The 21,362-nt window shown below is 35.0% G+C and overlaps 1 protein-coding gene across 2 annotated transcripts in view; it reads right to left on the bottom strand.

The window, feature by feature from the left end:
- The window catches only part of ATG7 (autophagy related 7), an 82,790-nt gene that overhangs the window by 36,480 nt on the left and 24,948 nt on the right, over window positions 1-21,362 (bottom strand). For both annotated transcript variants that reach the window (XM_065749646.1, XM_065749645.1), the window contains one exon: window positions 14,210-14,332. In XM_065749646.1, the coding sequence (XP_065605718.1) occupies window positions 14,210-14,332 (123 nt within the window). The remainder of the gene's footprint in view (window positions 1-14,209; window positions 14,333-21,362) is intronic.

The following is a 21,362-nucleotide window of genomic DNA, read 5'->3' on the forward strand; positions in this document are numbered from 1 at the left end:
ACAACAAAAAAATAGAGGCAAGGTATGTTTAATGTGAATCCAGAAAATAGCATAGCTGGCATCCCAAACACAGCAGATCAAGAAAATACATGAAATACCAATGTAGTACTTGATCCTAATCTTAAGTATTGGCCCTCGTAAAGTAAAATTTAAAATAGAAATGAATTAAAATATAAACCAGTCAACAGCTTCACAGTAACTACTAAAGCGATTTATTTAATTTATAAAGCAGTTATTGAAAAGCAAAATATTTATGAACATAAATAGAATGTCACATTATTTTTATTAATATGAAAGAAAAACAAGAAAAAAAATCATGCTTTGTTTAAATATCACATTCTGCTCAGAAAAATATGAAAGAAAAAATGATTTGGAACAAATTTTCTGTATGTTATTTTGATAGAAAATCAAATCTGCCATTGTGAAGTATTCCTGTGCCAATACATTAAATTATAATAACAGTACAATACAAGTCTAGAACTGCTTTTTCAGAGTTTACCATGTAAATCTGTAAACTGAAAAGATTAACTTCTTTTAGTTTCAAATCATGCAGCTACCTGCTTAAAATAAAACATACAGATGATATACAGCAGAAATTGGAAGGTAATGCTGAGAAGTGTAAATCAGATAGAGAAATCATGTATGACAGGACATGAGGAAAAGCATTAAGAGAGTCAGACAGTTAGCAACAGATGGTTTCAAGTAAGTGAATGAGAAAGTAGAATTTCACAAGTAAAATGACAGTGATGACATCTCGAAAAACTAAAAGCAATACTGAGAAAACTTAAAAAATAATAACTGGAATGGAAGGTTTAATTAAAACTGTATAGGAATAGGACTTCAGCATTTTACAGTATACTGGAAAAACACAATGCAAGGATGAGATGCTCTGAATACTTAAAAGAAAACACTTGTGGCCCATGAATGAAATAGTCTCACCATCCAACAACAAAACTATCACAGTAAAAGTTAAATCAGGAAGTATTTAAGAAAAATAATAATTATAATAATAATAGTGGCTTGCACAGTAACAACATCTGTGACTCAGTCAATATAGGCACAAGGGAGAGAAAAAGAGTTTAGTCCAAGCAGTTTTAAAAGTACCTTTGGGTAGGACACACCAAGAAAAATTAGTTGAAAGTTTGCAAGACAAGATCAATTCCAGCTGTTGTTCTTTGTGGACTAACAGATTCTTACTACTTGCCACTAACGTAACATTGGCAAGAGACCATTTCTATTCTTCCCTCCTTGCCCCCATCTCTAAAAAAACAAAACTGTCTTTAAGATTTTCAAACCATGATACTTTGTGTTGAATGAAGCAAAAAATGAAAAGTCAATATATTCCAATGCAATATGAAACAAAGGTTCTGCAAGTTAGCATACAGAATTTCATTCCAGAGAATGATCTCCACGTGGCTGGCTCTGCTGGTGTTCCTTTACTAAGTTATAAGGCATACAGATTTTCAAAAAGAACAAGTGGTCAGTGACAGCCAGCTGGGTTGGCTGGTTTACTTCGAACAGTGCTCTTGTAGTTCAAAATGATTCTCTCTACACATCTCTCCCTACTTACATTTACTGTCAGTATAAAAATACACAGTGCACTGTTGCGTTTCAAATGTATTACACCACATACTGTGTGAGACTTTTGAAAACAGGCACTTGGGCAGATTATGACAGGGAGCATACTATCTGTTTGTAACATTAAAAAAGCCACCCACGTATAGGCTACTGTAAACAGGAGTTGATACAGTACTATCAAAAACTCTGGAATATGTTAAGCATATCACCCTAACAAAATCAACAACGTGCACCTGGACTCTTTTTTTTTTTTTTAAACTCTCCCTTTGCAGCATCTATCCCATGAAGCACTCCAATGCCATACAATTGAATACTTCAAAAAGAACTGAAGATAACATACAAGAAAAAATATAGGTTTTATTCTATGGGAGAATGTTTTATTAACACTGAAAGCCTAATTTAGTAATGAGACCTCATGTGAAGAGGGACGCTTCTGTTCAAGAAGCGTTTAGATGAGGTCCTAAGGACTTAATTTAGTAGTTGGGTAGAGATAGTGATAGGAGGATGGTTGGACTAGATGATCTTATAGGTCCTTTCCAACCTTATGAACTTATTATTATTATTATTATTATGAGGGAAAAAAACAACCTGATCATGTAAGAGTTGTATGAGAAATCTACGCTGGCTTTTGATGTACTTTTGTCCTAAGTGCAAAATCAGAAAGACTGAGAAAGGACTTTTCCAATTTGCTGAAATCCAATCACATACTGGATTTCATCCAGGTCTATAGCTCAAAGGCAAAAGGGATTTAGTCATATTTTTACAGAGGTAAATTCCTGATTCACATTACAGAGCAAATGTCAACTGAAACTGAAGAACAATTTCTGTCATTAAACATTTGCTTTTCCAGCCTGGCCTGTAAAAGCAGCAAGACTATTTCAAAACTGAAAACCCTTTCATCATTGGTTACTGCTTGTTTCTCATTTGAACTTACTTAACACTGGCGTTAAGACATGCAACACTAATTCTGCATCACAGTAACAAGCAAACGATGACTGCTTAACTAAATCCAATATCCCAATGAATAATCAGAAATTAACCAGATGTTAATATAATTGTTTTGTAACATCTACACAGTATTACAGGGTTCATATAATGGAATGGGACGCAGCCTTCTGCAGCAAATTACTGTATGTCACATCAGCCTCTGAGCTGTGTTAATGAAGCAGTTTTAAAATCAGCCAAGTTTATACAGCTGAGATTAATGGGGTGATCAAATTGATAGGATATGCATACGTGGAACACTCAATTCACATAAAAAAAGGACCTTGTAGCAATCCATCACCACAGTGCTGTTCAGAATTTCTGCATCATCATCCCTTCTGATTACAGTAATGCAGCAACAAAGTTTTGGAGATGCTGCAGAAAAATGCCAGAATTCAGTTCTTTGCTTCTAAACCCATATTTTCCCACTTCCTCTTTGCCTTATGTTTGAAAACTACATTCAATACTCTTTGTGTCCCTCTTAAATGAAGAACATTTATAGCTAACTCACTTGGATTACCTAGTATTCCAACAAGCTCTAGACTCCTTCCAAACTACAACAGCTGCCAATTTCTTTCTGTCCCCAGGACAGGATCTTCAAGGGCACTCAATGCTTGCTTTGCTTAGACACACATAGCACTGATATTGTCCTCTCTCAACTGTGCTTCCTGACTGCTCTCTCCATTTTTTCCCTCCAAGACCTAGACCACAGACACCCCCTCCAAGAAGGCACCAAACAATTCCTCTCTCACACACACTGAAACAATAAGTCATTTAAGAAATACATTTAAATTCTCATGCATGTCATAGAATCACAGAATCATCTAGGTCAGAAAAGGCCTTTAAAATCACTGTGTCCAACCCTGCATTGCTAAGTCCACCATGCAATCGTGTCCCTTGGTGCTACATCCACATGTCACTTAAACACCTCCAGCAAAGGGGATTGATTCCATCACCTTCCTTTGCAGCCTGTTCCAATTCTTGACCACTCTTCTCCATCAAGAAATACTTTCTGACATTCAGTCAAAATGCCCCCTTGTCATTTCCTTGTGTCTTATTAGACAAGTTATTCCAGTTATAAAGAATTATGGTTTCTCTGTGTAAGTGCTTAATTTATTACTTTCTGAAAGCATTTGTAATTTGGAGGCTTAAAGAATACTACAGCAAAATTCATCAGCGGCTCAGCATCAGCTAAAGACTGTCAAATCTACTGATTCATTTCACATTTCATAGATTTATTATGCTTCACTAAATCTAGATCTAAATGCTTTGAACAAAATAACGAAATCATATACAACTAAAAGCATCAGCACTTATAAAATCCTTCTAGACTCTGCCAAATTCTTTAATCCAAAGTAATCAAGCTTCCTAGAATAACAAGTCCTGTGATGTCTGTAATAACATCTCACTACAGTAACAGTGTTATTAATGTTATAGCTCTTTTACATGCCTGAAGTATTAATCAGATCCCATATTAAATATGAAATTAGAGTACTCTTGATACTCCTTCTGAAACAGATTAGCTAATCAAAGCCCCACACAAAATTTAGAAATAAAAGAAAATACAATGAAGATTTAGATTGTCAAGTTGGTTTTGAAATTGGAATCAGATTGCAACTTTCTGGGTACTGTTTTGCTAATTTGCCTTATCCCTTCGGATTAAAATTACACTTCTAAAGGGCAGTCTACACTATGAGTAAGTTTCTTCACCAAATAAGTTCTTTATTTTCCTCTGAAAACACAAGAGAATCAAAATCTCTCTCCACAATCCAAATGAAGGATAGTAAATTCTATGCTAAAGCTGGTAAAAATCATACTTCCTTGAAACAAAAACGTTCAGCAGTCACAATATTCACTCCGTTTATAAATATCTTCATGAAAACTATTTCTCTTTCATGAGTAAGCTTAAATTCTAGCAATTCCTAAAGATTCTCCAAACGCAATAATCTTTCTCTAATTCTGTCCTGAGAGTTCTCACATCCTCCTCCAGCTCTTATATATTAGTAGCTCCAACCAACACAAAACCTGAAAGCCCAAAAAAATCAGTGTTCCAAGTATTTCATTACACATCTAAAAAGCGTGCAACCGAGTTTCACAGTTTGGACTCATTCCAAAGACTGTTTTCAGCTAATCCACCCCTCACTGTGGGCAATTCATGACAGCTGAAGTAGGTGATGGCCAAAGCAGTATCCATATGTGCTGTTGCCATGAATGCATACTAGCATAGTTGCACAAAATTACTGAGTACATGTAATGCAGTATAGAGTTCTGTCATCAGAGAAAATTTAAGCTCTTATAAAAGCAATAAGAAAGCCTACAACCATGGCTGCTCATTAGAATAATGCCACGACTGCCTACAATTTTGAAATACATTACTCAGCAGCCATTCACATACAAGAGCTACAATAGATGCTCATTAATTCTTTATATGAACGAACTTCCATCATTTAACTTCCACGATTATTTTCAGTATTCCTTATACTGAGCAAAACTCATGCAATGAGGGTTTCTTTTGGAGTGGAAATAACATCTTATTTCCCATCTGCCCCATCTTTGTCCATTAACTCATTAAGGTTACTGAGAATTAAAATGAAACCTAAATGTCTTGAGTGTCATCCTCTAAAAATAAATACAACATTAACAATAATAAAAATTTATTATAAATAAGGTTATTTGTCCAAAGAAAGAAATGAAACTAATGATTGACATACTCTACCAGCCAACCCTGTCCTTCCAAAACACAAGCACAGTTATCATAGATAGCATACAGCATAGTATTACCACTAGTTTGGTATGCACCATGCGTAGAAGAGGCAGATCCAGAGATTAGGACAAATAAATCACTCACCCAGTAAGAAAAAAAGACTACACATTTGCCAACTAAGATAATTAATGTGAAATGCATGTTTTTAGAAGGGCTATTTAAAGAAATAGCATTTGTGGGAAGAATGAGTCATAGCAAACTTCATATACTACAGTTACTCAAAGTATAAGTAAGACAAAGGGAATTAGAACTTACAAGCTTTTTTTTTTTTTTAATAACCAAGAAACATTAGCAAAAACAGCTGTTGCACTGTAATAACTTTAAATAGCTATGTTATGCCTTCATATTCTCTTCTAGTAGTGGTTTTCTCTCTTTTTAACTTTCATTTAGGGTTTGCTATTGTTGGCACACTGTCTCAGTAGACACTAGATAAATAAATTTTTCAACAACATAGATCCTTTCAAAGCTGTATCTTAACCCCCATCCTTTGAGATGCTGGAAAACAATGATTAAATTCTTTGCATGTTTATTTGTGCATCATTTCTCTATTTCTGTGACTTTTCTTTTTGCACTAGTTATAGCAAAATAAATAAGTTCTTAGATGTTATCTTTAAGTGATATGTTGTATCATTACCACAACAGTGTATTTTTTTGGTGTTTCCCAATTAACCTACATGACTTCACACAACTAGCAGATCAAATTCATTGTCAGGCAAGCCTGAGTCAGTGCTTAAAAAATTAGTATGTTTATTTCACATACAGTAGAATTATCTAAATAGAATCATTACTGAAAGATGACAAAGTGCTAATACGATTGCAATTTTATTATTATATTATCAATTTCATTTATTATGGATTAATAGTTCTATCTGTACTTAAAGTAGCTTATAAAGCTGAAAAGCTACTACTGTTCCTACAGAAAGGTCTTGCAGTCAAACTAGATGACAATAGTAATAAAATTGCAATGCACTTTGTATATGTGATCATTACTTTGTACAATTGCCTTGTATATGTGACAAGTGCACAACTTCTCTCATACAACTCTCTTAAAACTAATGCCATAAGAGAACATTTAGATACATTTACAGAGACCGTGCAGGTTGTCAACAGAATGCAAACATTGGTAAGAGTATATACTCTTAAGGACAACATTTAAAGGCCTAGAAGACAAACAGTACAAAAAAGACTGGGGGATGGGTGAATTCACACATAATACAGTAACTCCATTAAGATTCAAACATTCAACAGTTTAGTGAATGCAGAGGCAGACTTGCCTCAAGAAATTCATAGCACCTTTGGGTAAGGCTACAATAGTCTGTGTTTATTGAAATCTGCATCTGGTAGCAATTTGTCCAGCAGCAAACTTTTTTCTTTTTTTCACTCACGTAATCTAGAGGGGCCCATATACTCAGCAACTGTTCATTTGCACTAAGATGCACATTGTATAATTTATGTTCTTAATTATAAAACAAAGTTTATCAGCATGTTTGTCTGTGTTGTGTAATTTCTTATTCTTCACATGAGAATAATAGAATGCATCTTGAACAGTGTATTCATTCCTCATTGTAGCAAAACACTGGAATGGAAGATATTTAATCTCTAAGCTATTTTACTTATCCCTTCTTTACTGGAGATTTTTCTTGTAGAGAAAAAGGAATCAACAGAATTAAAAAATCTTTCTAGAGTAATCATCCCCACTCCCTATACCTCCACCCCCTAAAAAGGCACCAGACTGTAATCCTAATCTGCCAACTATTATTTTACCAATGATATACCCAGCTCAAAATTGTAGTCTAGACCAAAAGAAAGTGTTGTTTCTATAAAGCCACCTCTGCAAAAAACTGGCTGGATTTTCTGGAAAATGCAACTCTTCTTGTCACTGCCAGCTGTCTAATTCTTAAACTCACAAGGAAGGAAAGCTGATTACAGCATAAGCAAAGAAAAGTCAGCATCCTGAGAAGGGAAAGGAAGGAGGCTGAAAGCACCACACCTAAGGGATCGTGGCTACCTCTCCTGTTACACACTCACTTCTCTCTCGGTACTTAAAGCATTGTCTCGGGAACTTCAGGTTCTTGCTTATTGTGACTGCTCTGCCTTCACTAGAATTGCAACAGAGGAACACTGTTCTTAAAACAGATACAATTTTCTGAGGTTACTTCAAGAATTACAAACACCCCTTGTAAATCAAGAAGGGCTTTTGGGCTTTCTCATAGTAAGACAGTAAGGGATTAGGGTAGCAGAAAAAAAAAACAAACATGTTTTTTTATGTTTTAGATGCACTTAATATTATTAAGGCATGACATATCTGTATGCATGCAATATCATTTGACTGGATCTCATGTGAAGATCTGGGAACTTTACCATACATTTCTAGACAGTGTTGCAGTTACAGAGAGAAACAGATTCAAATCAGTTACATAATTATTATTTTTTAAATAAAGACACAAAATGAATGTCTATTTAGTGCAGATAACCAAGATGTTAAAAAGTTATTCCCTAGAAGTTTACTCCAGGGATTTTTGAACCCAATTATCAGAAGACAAAGAGTACTCTGACACTTCTTTGGTTTTCTTTTTTCATTTCTATGTTGTTATTACTGTCTTCACTAAATACTGTGTCCTCAGTGGCATTTAATTTCATTAAATCACATCAGGACTGCTGTCAGGACTTCACTATAAATCTAGCAAAGCAAGCACTGACAGGAGTCAGAGGCTACCTGAATCTTCGCAGACAGAACATGAGAGGTCTATATACATGTGTACATTATGTCCATCAGCTTGCCATTGCCTAAACACTCTCTGTTGCAGATACAGAGTAACAAACGAGTAGGGAAATGTAGACTAGCACACCTGCAATCTGACAACAGGCAGAATCTTACCAACTTAAGAAGGGAGAGTATAAAATCCAGCACAGTTTTGAAGTTGTTAGTGTCTCTTCCTAGTCACATAAGTAGTTCTCTCAAACACACAGTAACTGTTTAGAGGAATTAGTGCCCCTCTCAAAAGGGAGAAGTGCAAACAGTATAAAAAGAGAATAAACAAGCCAAAAACATCTGGATTCAATTACAGAGAAAGGTTTTACAATCTCAGTGTGCAACTTCCCACAAATTTCAAGTTGCTAGACTTGTCGCAAATGAGAATTTAAAGGAAATTCATGTACACAACTTCAATGTTTTGAAGTGACATATCTCTGATATGACTCCATATCAGTTTTTAGGCATGGTTGTTGAGAACTGCTTTATCCCAAGACTCCAAGTAATCTCCAGGAATACGGAGAAAAAGCACTTTCCAAACTCTACCATGGGAAATTTAGTGGAATTTTTAATTCCTTTCACTGCCTACTTTATGGAATTATATTTTATGTCTGAATTTGTAGGTTTTTTGTTTCTTTATTATTATTATTATCGTCTATGGCTGCTAACAAAGCAACCAAAGCAAGAAACAAAGTTCCTGGAGAAAAAAGTTTTCTTTATGTAACATCTACTTTTCACTTCTAGTTCAAAGCCAAAGAAAAGTTGAGAAGAGATATTTATCACTGTGCTAGTGTTCTTCTATGCTTGCACAAACTTCATGCCCTATCCGGGCATTCCCCTTCATTCCCCTATCCAGGGAAGATTTAGATTAGATTCTGGGGAAGATTTAGATTAGATGTGAGGAAATTTTTTTTCTCTGAAAGAGTGGTCAGGCACTGGAATGGCCTGCCTAGGGAGGTGGTTGAGGCGCCATCCCTAGCGCTGTTCAAGAAGTGTTTAGATGAGGTGCTAAGGGATTTGATTTAGTAGTTCAGTGGGTAGGGATGGTGATAGGAGGATGGTTGGACTAGATGATCTTGCAGGTGCTTTCCAACCTAATGTATCTATGAAACTATGAATGAATCCCTGGTTAACTCCAAGGACTACTCTTTCAGTCCTCTCCTGCCACATGCGACTGTTGGTGCTAAATAGCCTAGCAATGTCAGGAACTAGCATTGAAATGATATCAGAATGTTGAAATTGTTCATTCACACTAATCTACTGTGATGGACCATTACATGTGAAAAGTGGGGTACATTTCCTTCTGTCTTATGAAACAGAATAGGAAAGAATGTGATTAAGCATACAAAGTTTTCCAGAGGCATGACTAGTTTCTATAGATGTCATATCCATCACTTTTTCAGATTTTACAGCTTAGTTATAGCACTTCAGTAAAATTTTCTTGTGCATTTTCAGTTAAAATGAATGATTACATAAAAATATTCTAATATCCTATAGTGTTACTCTGTCAATTCAAGTATTTCTCATTATAAGTTTAGACCTAGTGTTAACAATTAAATTAGTTCATAAAAAGAAAACTAGAGTATGTTTGCAACTATATTTGCCATGCTGATGTTGTTAAAACTGGAAACATGAGAAGGACCAACAATCTTGACCTCTCTTGGTAGAAAATGCCTGACATTGAACATTACCAGTGCCCACTGATCAGTGCTGTTTATGTTCATTTGAGCTCAAACACTACGCGTGCATTGTGAGGAACGTGGCCTATATATTAATAATACTGCAGTTTCATAGCACAGTGAATGGTGCTATATTACTAAAGCTAATTTTTATTATAGCTCATAAAATGAGGCACTGAATGCTATTTGTTGCATAGGCCTCCCCCATTATATGAAAACCGATGAGGCTTTTGAGTTTACCCAGAGCAGCACTTCCCATTTTATAGCTAATCAAGACTTACTGTGAAAATTTATATGGAGAGAGATTTAAACTCTATCAATGTTTTGCATCATGACACTAATCACAGTTTAAATACAATCCATGAATAAATGAGATAAATTACCAGCCGTTCTAACCCACATGTCAGTGTGATTCAATCATCAACTATTCCGTTCTTTTTAGAGGTTTTTGTCACAATTTTTCCCCCCATATATTTAAACTAAAAAGACATTTTGATATCAATGGCAGCTTAGGTAAAAAAATATATATATTTATCCTGAATACTGATCATTTCTCTATCTCTGCCTCAAAGTATTAACACTTAAATTTGCAAAGAGTTTCAGTGAATTAGACTAACAGTTAGATGAGTTAAATCTGTCTATCTAAGCTGTTGCTCAGTAGCTCATTTTATTGAAGGGTGTCAGAATTTAGAAGTAAAATTTGCAACTAACAATATTTTATGAAGTTGTTTATAGATGTCCTCAGTTTTAAAAATTTCCTTTGGATCTTCAGCATTCTTATGGCTCGACTAATGAAAATACATTCATAACTGCAACATTTCAGGTTCTGGTCTTACATGAGTTTCACCTCCAATAACTGGCAGGCTCTTTCCAGGACACTCAAATAAATGTGTCAGTTGTGTACAACCCTACCTGTTCTTTTGCCTTCTCTCTCCTGGCAGCCTATCAAGTAAAATGACTGCATGTGGCCCTCTTTTCACTGAAATAATTTGTTATGAAGCATGAGTACACATCACTAGTGGAAGCAAATGAAGTCCTAGAAAGAGCATTTTGGTATCATCAGTAATGAAAATTGAAATTATCATGTTGAGAGGGAAAAGAGAAACAGATCATGTTTTGCTACAATACAGAAGAAAACACTTTATATATATATATAATTATATGATAATAATATATATATAATATTATCAGTGGTAATTATTCTTTCATGACTGGAATAAATTCAGCTGTAGGGTTTATTAATGTGACAGTTTCCACTTTCAGAAATGTGATGTAATTAGAAAAGCTGTAATTTTAGACTAGATTTAAGTTTGACTGACTCTCCATACCAGCAGAACTATGTATTTCACTGTCTAGGTCTGGTGTACATAGCAAGTGAAATACTAGGTTTGAGAGACGCATCATCAAATGTAAGTGCAGTCCAGCAGTGGCCAGTGCAGCCAGCCTCTAAAACAAACGGATCAGTTGGTCTCTGTTCTGTATCCAAATCAATGTCTCTAATTTCAGATTAGTAATTCTAGAGAAGTGTAGGCTTTCTCTACTTTAAGCCCCAGTATTAAATGTGACTGCAAGTTGAACACGTTAAAAAGTCAGGTTTGGAGCAAGGAAACAAAGTGACCTGGAAAACAGGAGTGCAATTGTTGGGAGCTTGGGTAGCTCCCAACAAGAACTGCATCCAGTGGAAATAAGGCCTAAGTGCTGATGTGAGAGTTTCCCACAGCTTCTTTTGGCTTGCAGTGTCTCTTGACAAAGCTGTACACAAATATCTAACTGGTATGAAAAAACAAAAAATGTTCCACAGAACCTAAATTAAAGCCAGATGTGGAAAATGCAGGCGCCTGAAATTTGCTGTCATTTTAAGACAGTTTGCTAATTTTATTTACTCAGTATACTGTCATACTAAGGAAGTTATGCAGAACATTTACAATTTCCTGATGCATCTTATGTTAAAGAAACAGGTGCTCTAGTAACTAAAAATCTTGTGATCAGTATCAAATTAGAACCACAAACTTAATTTGAGTTATGATTCTTCTTCTGTTGAACACTGAATTACAACTATATACATACTGCTCATTTTAAAAAATATACAGAAATTTCAACATGCTATTAATACTAAGCACTGGAAGAAGAAACTGAACAATGCAAGTTAAAGATATGTAATATGTGAAAAGTCTTGCATATCTTACTGCAAATTGTATTGCTAATGTTTTCCAAAAATGCTTTGCTTAATTTGGTCAGACTCTCTTGCAGAACATGCATGGCATATCCAGGACCTTTTCTGAGCACCTCACCACCAGTTTATCAATTTGCACATTAAAGCATTTATACAAATACAGCATCACAAAAGCAACTAAGCATTTGCAAGACATGTATGTTTCCATGTTGGACGCAAGTTTACTAGTCAAATGAAATCAACAAATCATTTCACTCAAATCAGTGACTCTATATATTGAATTACAAAATTAACTGTTGCATCACTAGAGTAAACTTACTGTTGGATGAAATTCTATAAAATTCTTCTTGATAGAAAGGAAGGAAATCTTCAATTATTAGAAGCCAAACTTAATTGCAAAATCTCTTTGAAGAAGGAGAGTGCAGAAAGGCAAGTGATTTCTCACCAGAACAGTAGAACAGCCAAACACTCAATCCTCTAATCACCAAAGCAGGCCATACGTGTCTCACAAAATTTCTCTCACCTCAGGGTTAAAGAGCACCTAAGCAAACTCTTAATATACATGGTATCCTGTAACAGACATTTTCTTACTGCTTTTGTTGCAGTCATTAGAAAGCCAGGTATCAAGAACCTCTTAAATTGTTCTAAAGAACACTGATCTTAAATCAATAGCATCTAACTTTAGAGTATACTTCCTGATAAAAGCAGTACCAAAGTAGCCAGAGAAGTTCAACTGGCGATCTTCCAAATCAGCCCTATAAACTGTACATAGATTTTGAGGAATCATCGTTCCATTGAGCAGGATTTTATTTTTATTCTATGTGTAAAATAAAGTTATACTACTGTTTTATTATATAGAACTATCGTGTTTTTCCATCTACGAGCAATGACATCACTACATAAACCTCACTACTGAACTCAAAGATCTTTGAAAGTACTCTAATTGCACCTACTTCTGTTAAACTTTGAACTTTACTAAGTTAGAATAAACTTACAGTAAACTCTACATTCTTTAAAGAGTGGCTAAAACTTTACAAATAAACACCTGCATGCAGTAGGAAGCAGCAGAATTAAAAAATGAATACTCTCAAAAAATTTATTACTAACTAATAAATAACTCCTTTTAATACTGTCATTAGCTGACTAACAACTTCTAGGCATCCTAGAAGTCACGTATGGCAATCAGACTACAATTGCTCTTACTGCTAATGGATAGCACCTGGAAAAAAGTATGTTTTGCTTTGCTGGGTTCCCCTCATATATGCTAAGTTTTTGTAGGTATCACTAGGCTGATTTAAGAGTGCATCAAGTATTTTATGGCTTAATCTTAAGTCTTCAGCATCTGCTCCAATTATTTTAAAAGGTTAAAGCATGAAACAGAGAGTCAAGTCACTATTATTCCAGCAAACCTTATTAAGCAAAACCATTGAGTCAATTGCAGCTGAAAAAACAGCTGTAGCATTTGCACAGGGTACAGTAACTAATAACTTTTTAAAGCCAACTTTGGAAACATCCATGTGATACTCCTGCACCACAATTAGATTATGTAGAAGAGTATACACATTTGCAGATGGAGGAAGGATTATAAACCATTATTAAATGCAACTCTAAGGCAGACACTTTGATTGAACAGACTCAATATCACATCTCTTCAGACAGGGTATATCTCTCGTGAAAGCAAAACACACCTCAATTTCATTCCACATTGTAACTTTTGCCACTAAATGAATAAACAAGCAGCATTGCTTTCCACATGTTACAGTCCATGAAGGAGCATAATAATTCAAATTTTGACTGAGTTAAAATGATAACTGATTTTCTTACACCACATGCTGTCACTTTTTTCTTTAGAGGAAATGCTTTCAAATTCTGATACTGAAAAGTTATGATTAATTTTCAAAAATGTCTTAACCAGGAGCAAAAACCACAAGGTAACTTCCATAAATGCTGTGGTTGTAAGTTCACAGTGAGCTCTATGCTATCATGACTACCTATTGTTGGTACCTATATACTCTGAACAGTGCTACACATTTCTAAATGGCTGTTAACATGCATCCGATACTGGACATCACCTGCCCTCCAAATAAATAAATAAATAAAGAGATCGCTCGCATCAGCATTTCTTATTCTCTAACAGTAAGAGAACAACTCCTAACTCACTGTATGGAATATGCACGTGGCTCATGCAAATCATCCCGTAAATCAAACACCGATACTTGATTCTACAGCTGAAAATAACCACCTGGTTTTCCTTTGACATTCAAAGCATGTTCTCTTACCTCAGCAGCCTGTGTCTCTTGGTGTAATAAAGTTAGACCTGTCAAGTCTTCTAAGAAGGAATGCGAGGAATTAAAAACTTTAGCTAGGAAATTAAATCCTTCACGTTCATATTGTTCGAGGACCTGCCAAAAAACAAATAAATAAATAGACAAACAGAAAAGGATTTAAAATAAATGACTCATCATTTTGTTCTCATAGCAAAATAAAAGTAAAAGCTTTCTGAGCGTTTGGAAGATTAATACATTCTGTACAAATTAAAATTACTGAAGAAAGAATGATAATTTTTCCCACTTCAATTTCCAAGTGGGGGAAAATTGAAGGTAAGAGGGAAGAAACGTGTTTAAGATTTCCCGTTTTAAAGGTATTCTTAAGTTTATAACAAAACGACACAGTAAAAACAAAAATTCTGTTGCAACGTCATGAAAGGATTTGAGTTGTATAAAACATAGCAAAAGATTGTTCCAATGTATTGCTTAGCTAAAGGCATAACTCTCGCAGAACAATTCTAAATCAAACACCAAATATTCACTTACACAGAACATTACTGCAGAGAACACAGACACCCACTCTTTCACAGTATATATTATAACTCTGTTATTTTGTACAACTTTCTGCTTCTCTCATAGCTAATGCATTCCTTAAACATACCTACTCCTGCTGGATGGACAAGTTCCCTGCAACTAGTGGAACTCACTTCCACCAGAAAAGAAGGAAAAAAAAAAACAACCCAAAAATCTGGAAGCACTGCAGTTTCACTCTAACATGCAACTAAACCAAGTAAGCTTTATTCCAAGGTTTGAAAGAAATAGGCAGTCTCTGTCTTTTGGGTCCTCAGATCACTTATTCTTCAAACAATATGAAAAAAATATTGAGGGGAATGATGGGGGACAAGAAAATTGTTTTGATGCGTAATCATCTATCTCAACCAAAATTACAACTTACACTCAACAATCTCACTCTTGTAATTTAACAACTCCTAAAGGGCTTGGATAATCTTAAAACTGTGGGAACATGCATAGCCCAACAGCATTCTTCAGCAAAACAGGTCCAGTGAGCTTTTCTACTGAGTCCTACAGGAATTCAGGCTCGTTTTAAAAATAAATAAATAAATAAATAAAAATGAATAATGTTTAGCTGATAGAAATGTTAGTCTACTGGTGAAAAAGAGTGGAATCTTCATTCAGTTAATCACACTAAGCATCCACTTAAGAGCAAAAGCACCTATTCCATACTTAGGTTTCAGAACACAGAGTCAGCAGAAACAATTATAAAGATAAAGAAGTCAGATGTAAGCAACTACAACAAACATTTGGCATGTTCTTAAACACAATTTACACATCTGAAAAAAATATTATAATAAAACTGTACTACGTGTTCTCTTACTACACATGGAGAAACTGCTCCTTATAATTTAAAGATTCATTTTACTCTAGCTTTTTGTGCAACAACCAATACATGTGAGCAGAAGTGAAAAAAATCAGAACCAGAAAAAATTGCTTAACTGCATTTCATGGGTCTGCATTTTTTTGTTTGCTTATTCTTTAGACAAACACAGAGGCAAACTGTAAATGGTGAAATGCAATGATTTGGAAAACTTCAGCATCCATTTGATATGTGTCCTCCCAATATTATCCATTATATATATTGTGAAATTAAAGTGTAGGTACATAAATGTACACCTTGATGACTATTTCACATTCCAAAACTCTGTAACACCAGATGTGCAGAAGTCTCTTGCATCTAGCTCATTGTGAAACACTATATACACATATAAGCTGATAAAACTTTGATTACATTCACAGTCTTACCTGTGTGTAATCCGTGAAGGTATCAGCATTATCAAATGTCTTGATATTACTTAAACTTGTTGGAACTAGAATGCACAACTTATGATACATCTTTTTAGTGACATTGGCCAGGTTACAGTTCATAGCACATTAAAATAATACACAGCCTACAGACAATGAAGCCACAATCATGTTCTAAAACATTATAGCGTATAATACTCTCTTCCCAAAGATAAAATCTACAGTGCACACACTGTTGGGATACGCAAATTACATGAATGGAACAGGAAACTGAGTGCAACCATACTAGGTACCATTAAACATGTCTATTGAATAGCCTTCAAATATAGTTTACTGTTACTCAGCTAAACATGCCCTTAACCTCGTTTCCAAAGAACTGTGACTCAAGCCTAAAGTGCAAATTTCAAGGTATTGCTTCGTCAGTGAGTACATCGCTTCAGTCTGCCAGGGTCCTGTATATAAACTGCTCTGGTTTATTACAGAAATATGCATAACCTTTCTGTTTTCCTTGCCACAGCTGTAAATGAATTCTCACATACCCAAATAGAGCAGGCTGCATGACTACACCAACATTTAAAATGTTTAAGGTTACCTTTGGATGAATCAACTGGCATTTTTTTTTCCCCTCAATCCAAGTGCCCTTTGTACTGTAATTACTGTGGAAGGGACTAGGAAGTCTCTCATGAAGTGTCTTTCAAAATGCTTGTTAGGAAAACATTAATAAGATCACAAAACTATGAGGAAAAGTTGTAGAATTTTTGTACCCAGTGAGCTGTAGCTTTATGGGTTTTTTTGTTTTTGTTTTGTTTTTTGTTTTTTTAAGAAGTTGTATAGGAATATTTAGGAAAATTTATTTACCCTCTCCTCAAAAAAAGAAACTTCATTATGTCATGTAATAGACTTCCCACAGCAACATGATGGCAAACTTGGGTTAAGGTAACAAGTCTAACTATAGAAAGATGCTATCTTAAAAGTCAGCCTACAATAACAAAGAGTATTTTTCTTGTACTAGCACCTGGAGAAGCCTGAAAAACTTTATTAAAAAATGTACTTGCTGTTAAATGTTTTTACACTGGTAATGGTCCGCTGAATAGAAATACCTGTTAATTAGCTTTAAAATAAAAATTCCAGCCACATGACTCAGAGAATACCCCTACCAAGGAGCCAAAAAATGACCTGGCAGCATCATTATTCACTTTGCTACCTGAACAGTGATGGTACCATTAGAGACAACACACGCTGTAATGAAATAAACTTAATAAAGACAGAAATTGAAGAAACATTTTTGTCATCTTCTGGGACTTTATTTCTGAATTCAGATGATTAAAACTTTACAATAAATACAGCAAAATGAATAAATACTAATAACTTGCCCACGTCTAGCCTTCGCTATGCAAGTTTGGCAACAGCTGTCATCTGTGGGCATTGGTTTGTTCAGTAGACACTGAACACACCTCAAAAGAAAAGAACAAAGTGAAATAAAACCCATCTCAAATTCATGTTCCAGAAGACCACACAGGTGTACTCTGCAGGTCATCAGGAATAAAGCCAGTCCAGACATGAAATAGCCAAAAACATTTAAAAAAAAAACAAAAAACAAACATTTCCAGATTTAATCACAGCCTAATTTGGTGCTGTATGGAAAGGTAAATTTCTCCTAATTTATCATGTCCAGCAGAGCCCAAAGGCTGTGGTCAGCATGAGTTTGCTTTTTTAGTTCTTTACAATTCTCTTCACTCCTAACAACATACTCTCATATATGATCATTCTGAGTAACAGCTTTAGAGGAAGACAGATACTTGAGATATGTTATTTTTATTATTATTGATTGCAAAGAAGTGACTTTCTGACAACAGATGTGTGAAAAAAAACAACTCAGGATTTTTTTCTGGTAATAAATGTATCACTATTCAGCCATAACACTGATGTGTCACTATGTAACGACAAATTTTCTCATGTAGAAAAAAATTGCAGAGCAGCAGTAAGAAGAATTGGAAGTAATAGAAGGAGCAATACAGATTTATTACAGAACCCTCCTCTTTTTCTCACTTGCAAGTCACATTTCAGAGATCAAGAGGAAAATTAGACAGTAGCAAACCTTTTATGTGCTGTCTATAAAAATTAGTCAGGAGAATCCAAACACATTTTTAACATCATGCTCTTCTCTACCATATTTAAATCTCCTCACATTGACAATACAGCCTTGGTTCCAGTCCCCATTTTACAGAACCAGGCTACAATTATTATTATTATTTTATATGCAATGGTATTGTAATAGGCATGGATACACTTCATCACAACATGAGCAAATAAACACATTCCTAAAGACTTTTATGAGTTGAAGTATATCATTTACATTTTGTTAGCAAATGGGCAAAAATTAAAACAAAACACCTCATGGTAAAAGAAAGAAACATAAGGCCTAGGAGAAAAAGGACTTCTTTAGAAACGAGAAACAGATGTACAGCTTTGGTGTTATATTCTTTTTAATAGCACTCTTTACAAAGAATTGTTTGGGAGAAAGGCATTCAAAAAAGAGAATCTGGCTCCAGGATTACTTTGTAGGATGAAAGTTACGATATGGCTACAGAAGAATACAGAAACTCCTAATCACAAAAGCCTGGCAACTCATAATACCAGCTCCCATCTTGTGGCTCATTTCTGTCACCAAAAAAACATTATTTAAGTATTGAGCACACGTAGAGCCTGAAAGAGTGTTTTTTAGCTTCCAGGATAAATTTAGAAATTGGTACTACTACATCTATTGTGGAAAAAAAATACACGGATAACATACCTCAAAAATAACAGGTGGTGTGTTTAACACTCTTGACTTTGAAAACTTCCTCTCAAAGAAAAGAAATATTTACAAACCCAGGTATATTTTTGCATGCTGCTAGCTATCTATTTATCAGTGGCATTGGAGAATAGGTAGAACACTATGGTGACTCTTAGCATGCTGAAAACAGACAATTTTGGTTTCAACATCTGCTTGTGAAATTAGATAGATAAAAGTTGCTGGTTCTCAAACTTTTCAAAACTGGATGTAACTGCAGTTAAAACACGAATTTCATCAGAAGACTATAGAGCTGTGGAGAATTCTCTCAAGTGAAAAAGCAGCATGATGAAGTACAAGAGCCATCAGGATGGGTCTAGGTACTTGCAAAGACCACACCGCTAGAATTTCAGAATTTTTCTCAAGGAAACTAGTTCACACCATGATACAGTCAGCCACATCAGCTGCTTCTTGGGCCAAATTTTGTGATTTTTTACAACACCACTTTTGTTCTTCTATCTAATGTATTACACTGCTAAAGGTTCATATAAAATCAACATGCTATTTTACTTAAACATCAGGAACCACTTAAATTCTCCCCCCTCCCTCCCACCCAAAAACAAAACAAAAAAAAACAACCAACCAACCAAACAAACAAAAAAACGCCAATAGGGGAGAACAGAATTATTTGTTTTCTTCTCTGAAGAGTAAAAGCATGTTATTTATTACTAGAAAAGGATTCTTAATCCAGCAGCTCTACTAGTCCTAAACCAACAGTACTGACAGTATAATTGCTGATTTTCTGGAGCAGAAGAAAGAGGGAATAAAAAAAGATTGTGATTTTTATGTTCTCTTATTGTTCCTTTTTCTCCCTTCCCCTGGAGAAACCGTTATAATCATTCAGACAAAACTTCTATTGCACAGAACACAATAGAGAAGCTTCAAACATACTCTGCAATAGGCCTTAGCTCTCTTTTCCCTTGTGCCTTGAAGACAGGATCCCAAACCATAATAATGTGGGAAGGAATGTTGTTTTACGCTGTTGTTTAAACATTTATTATGCCATGTTGCATTTAAACTCCCTAAGTTATCTAATGGTTGCATCTGCCCCCCAGGGAGGAAAACTTTTGTATGACGAAGACAAATGGACTGGCTAGGAGGAAGAAAAGAAGACAACTTATGACAGAGGACAGGGTAATAAAAGCTGCAAAACATAGAAGTTCCAAATCTCCAGTCCTCAACATTAAATCACAGTTACGAACACCCACACACAAATCAAACATTCTGGCACTGCACATACTGCTGCTAGCCTCTGAGATGCTAAGATTCACTTGTCCTGAAGTCACAAATTTGGAAAATGTATCCTCTCAGTACTAAGAGGCCTGAGCCCAAAACAAGCCCTCACCACATGAAAATATTTGGATGACCAGTTTAGTCTCAAAGCACTTTTTTTTTTTTAACTTCCTGTAAGCCATGTCACTTCTTAATACAGATAAATATACTAACGACGTAAGTTAAAATAGAATACTGTCTTACTGATTCATAGAGAGGGACACTGCTGTTCTCCTCCTAATATAAGGAGCAGCAGAGACTGATTTCTGTTATAACTCTAAATTAGTTACAACAGAACATGAGAGGGTAATCCAAAAGACAAATAAATAAATAAATGGAGCAAGATTTTTCCAAATAATAATGATGTTTAAAAGAAAAAACAACTCCCCAACAAGCACTTTTAATTTGAAATATCTCCTCAATTATTATATGCTTGCTACATTTGTCTTAGTTGAAGGAAACACAACAAGAACAAATTGATTAAAGAAGTTGCTTTTTTTTTTTTTTAACAGATGTGAAAAGTTACAAGGAAGACACAACAGAAGGGCTAAAAGCAATGGCTCATTAAAGATCGTTAGCATTATGGTGCTCGGGGGGAATGGAGAAGACAGCAAGTAAGATGCTGCCAGCAGCAGTGTTCATTGAAGTTTGAACCATCCTTCTTGTGACCTGACTGAATTTTCAAACAGCCTGATTTCTGTTAAGTACCATTATGATACATCAATAAGATCTTTGTTTTAATCCTCTCTCTTCTGTTGACTTTTGGAGTCTGCTCGGTGTCAATGACCTATCTTATTTCTTATAAATAATTTTTTACTCTTACATTCTAGCCATGATAACGATAACATATGAGAATCTCAGTCTGCTTTTTGAGTTTTTGTAAATGGTATGACTTAAAATCAAACAGAAATATATTCTACCTCTCCCAGTGCCATTTATTGTGGCATCATTATATGCAGGAAGGTTTATCGGGCACTGCTGTCATACACAGTTCTACTCAACTATGTGTATTTCATAATATCATGTATTATTTCAGGTATATGAGAGGGAAAAATCAGCTCAGCCTCCAAACTCATTAGATCTTACAGTGCTTCTCTAAAATCCATTTTCTAATTTCCATCCATCCTGCCTGTAGAGATACCTCTCCCACCCACCCCGTGGCACAAAAGATTACATCTGATTCCACATCCTTTTCTGTTCACAAAACAATGACTGAAGTTAATAATATTTTTAACATCT

Source organism: Cyrtonyx montezumae, unplaced genomic scaffold (assembly GCF_038088225.1).
Source record: "Cyrtonyx montezumae isolate F1298 unplaced genomic scaffold, pur_monq_1.0 scaffold_6, whole genome shotgun sequence".
NCBI lineage: Eukaryota > Metazoa > Chordata > Aves > Galliformes > Odontophoridae > Cyrtonyx > Cyrtonyx montezumae.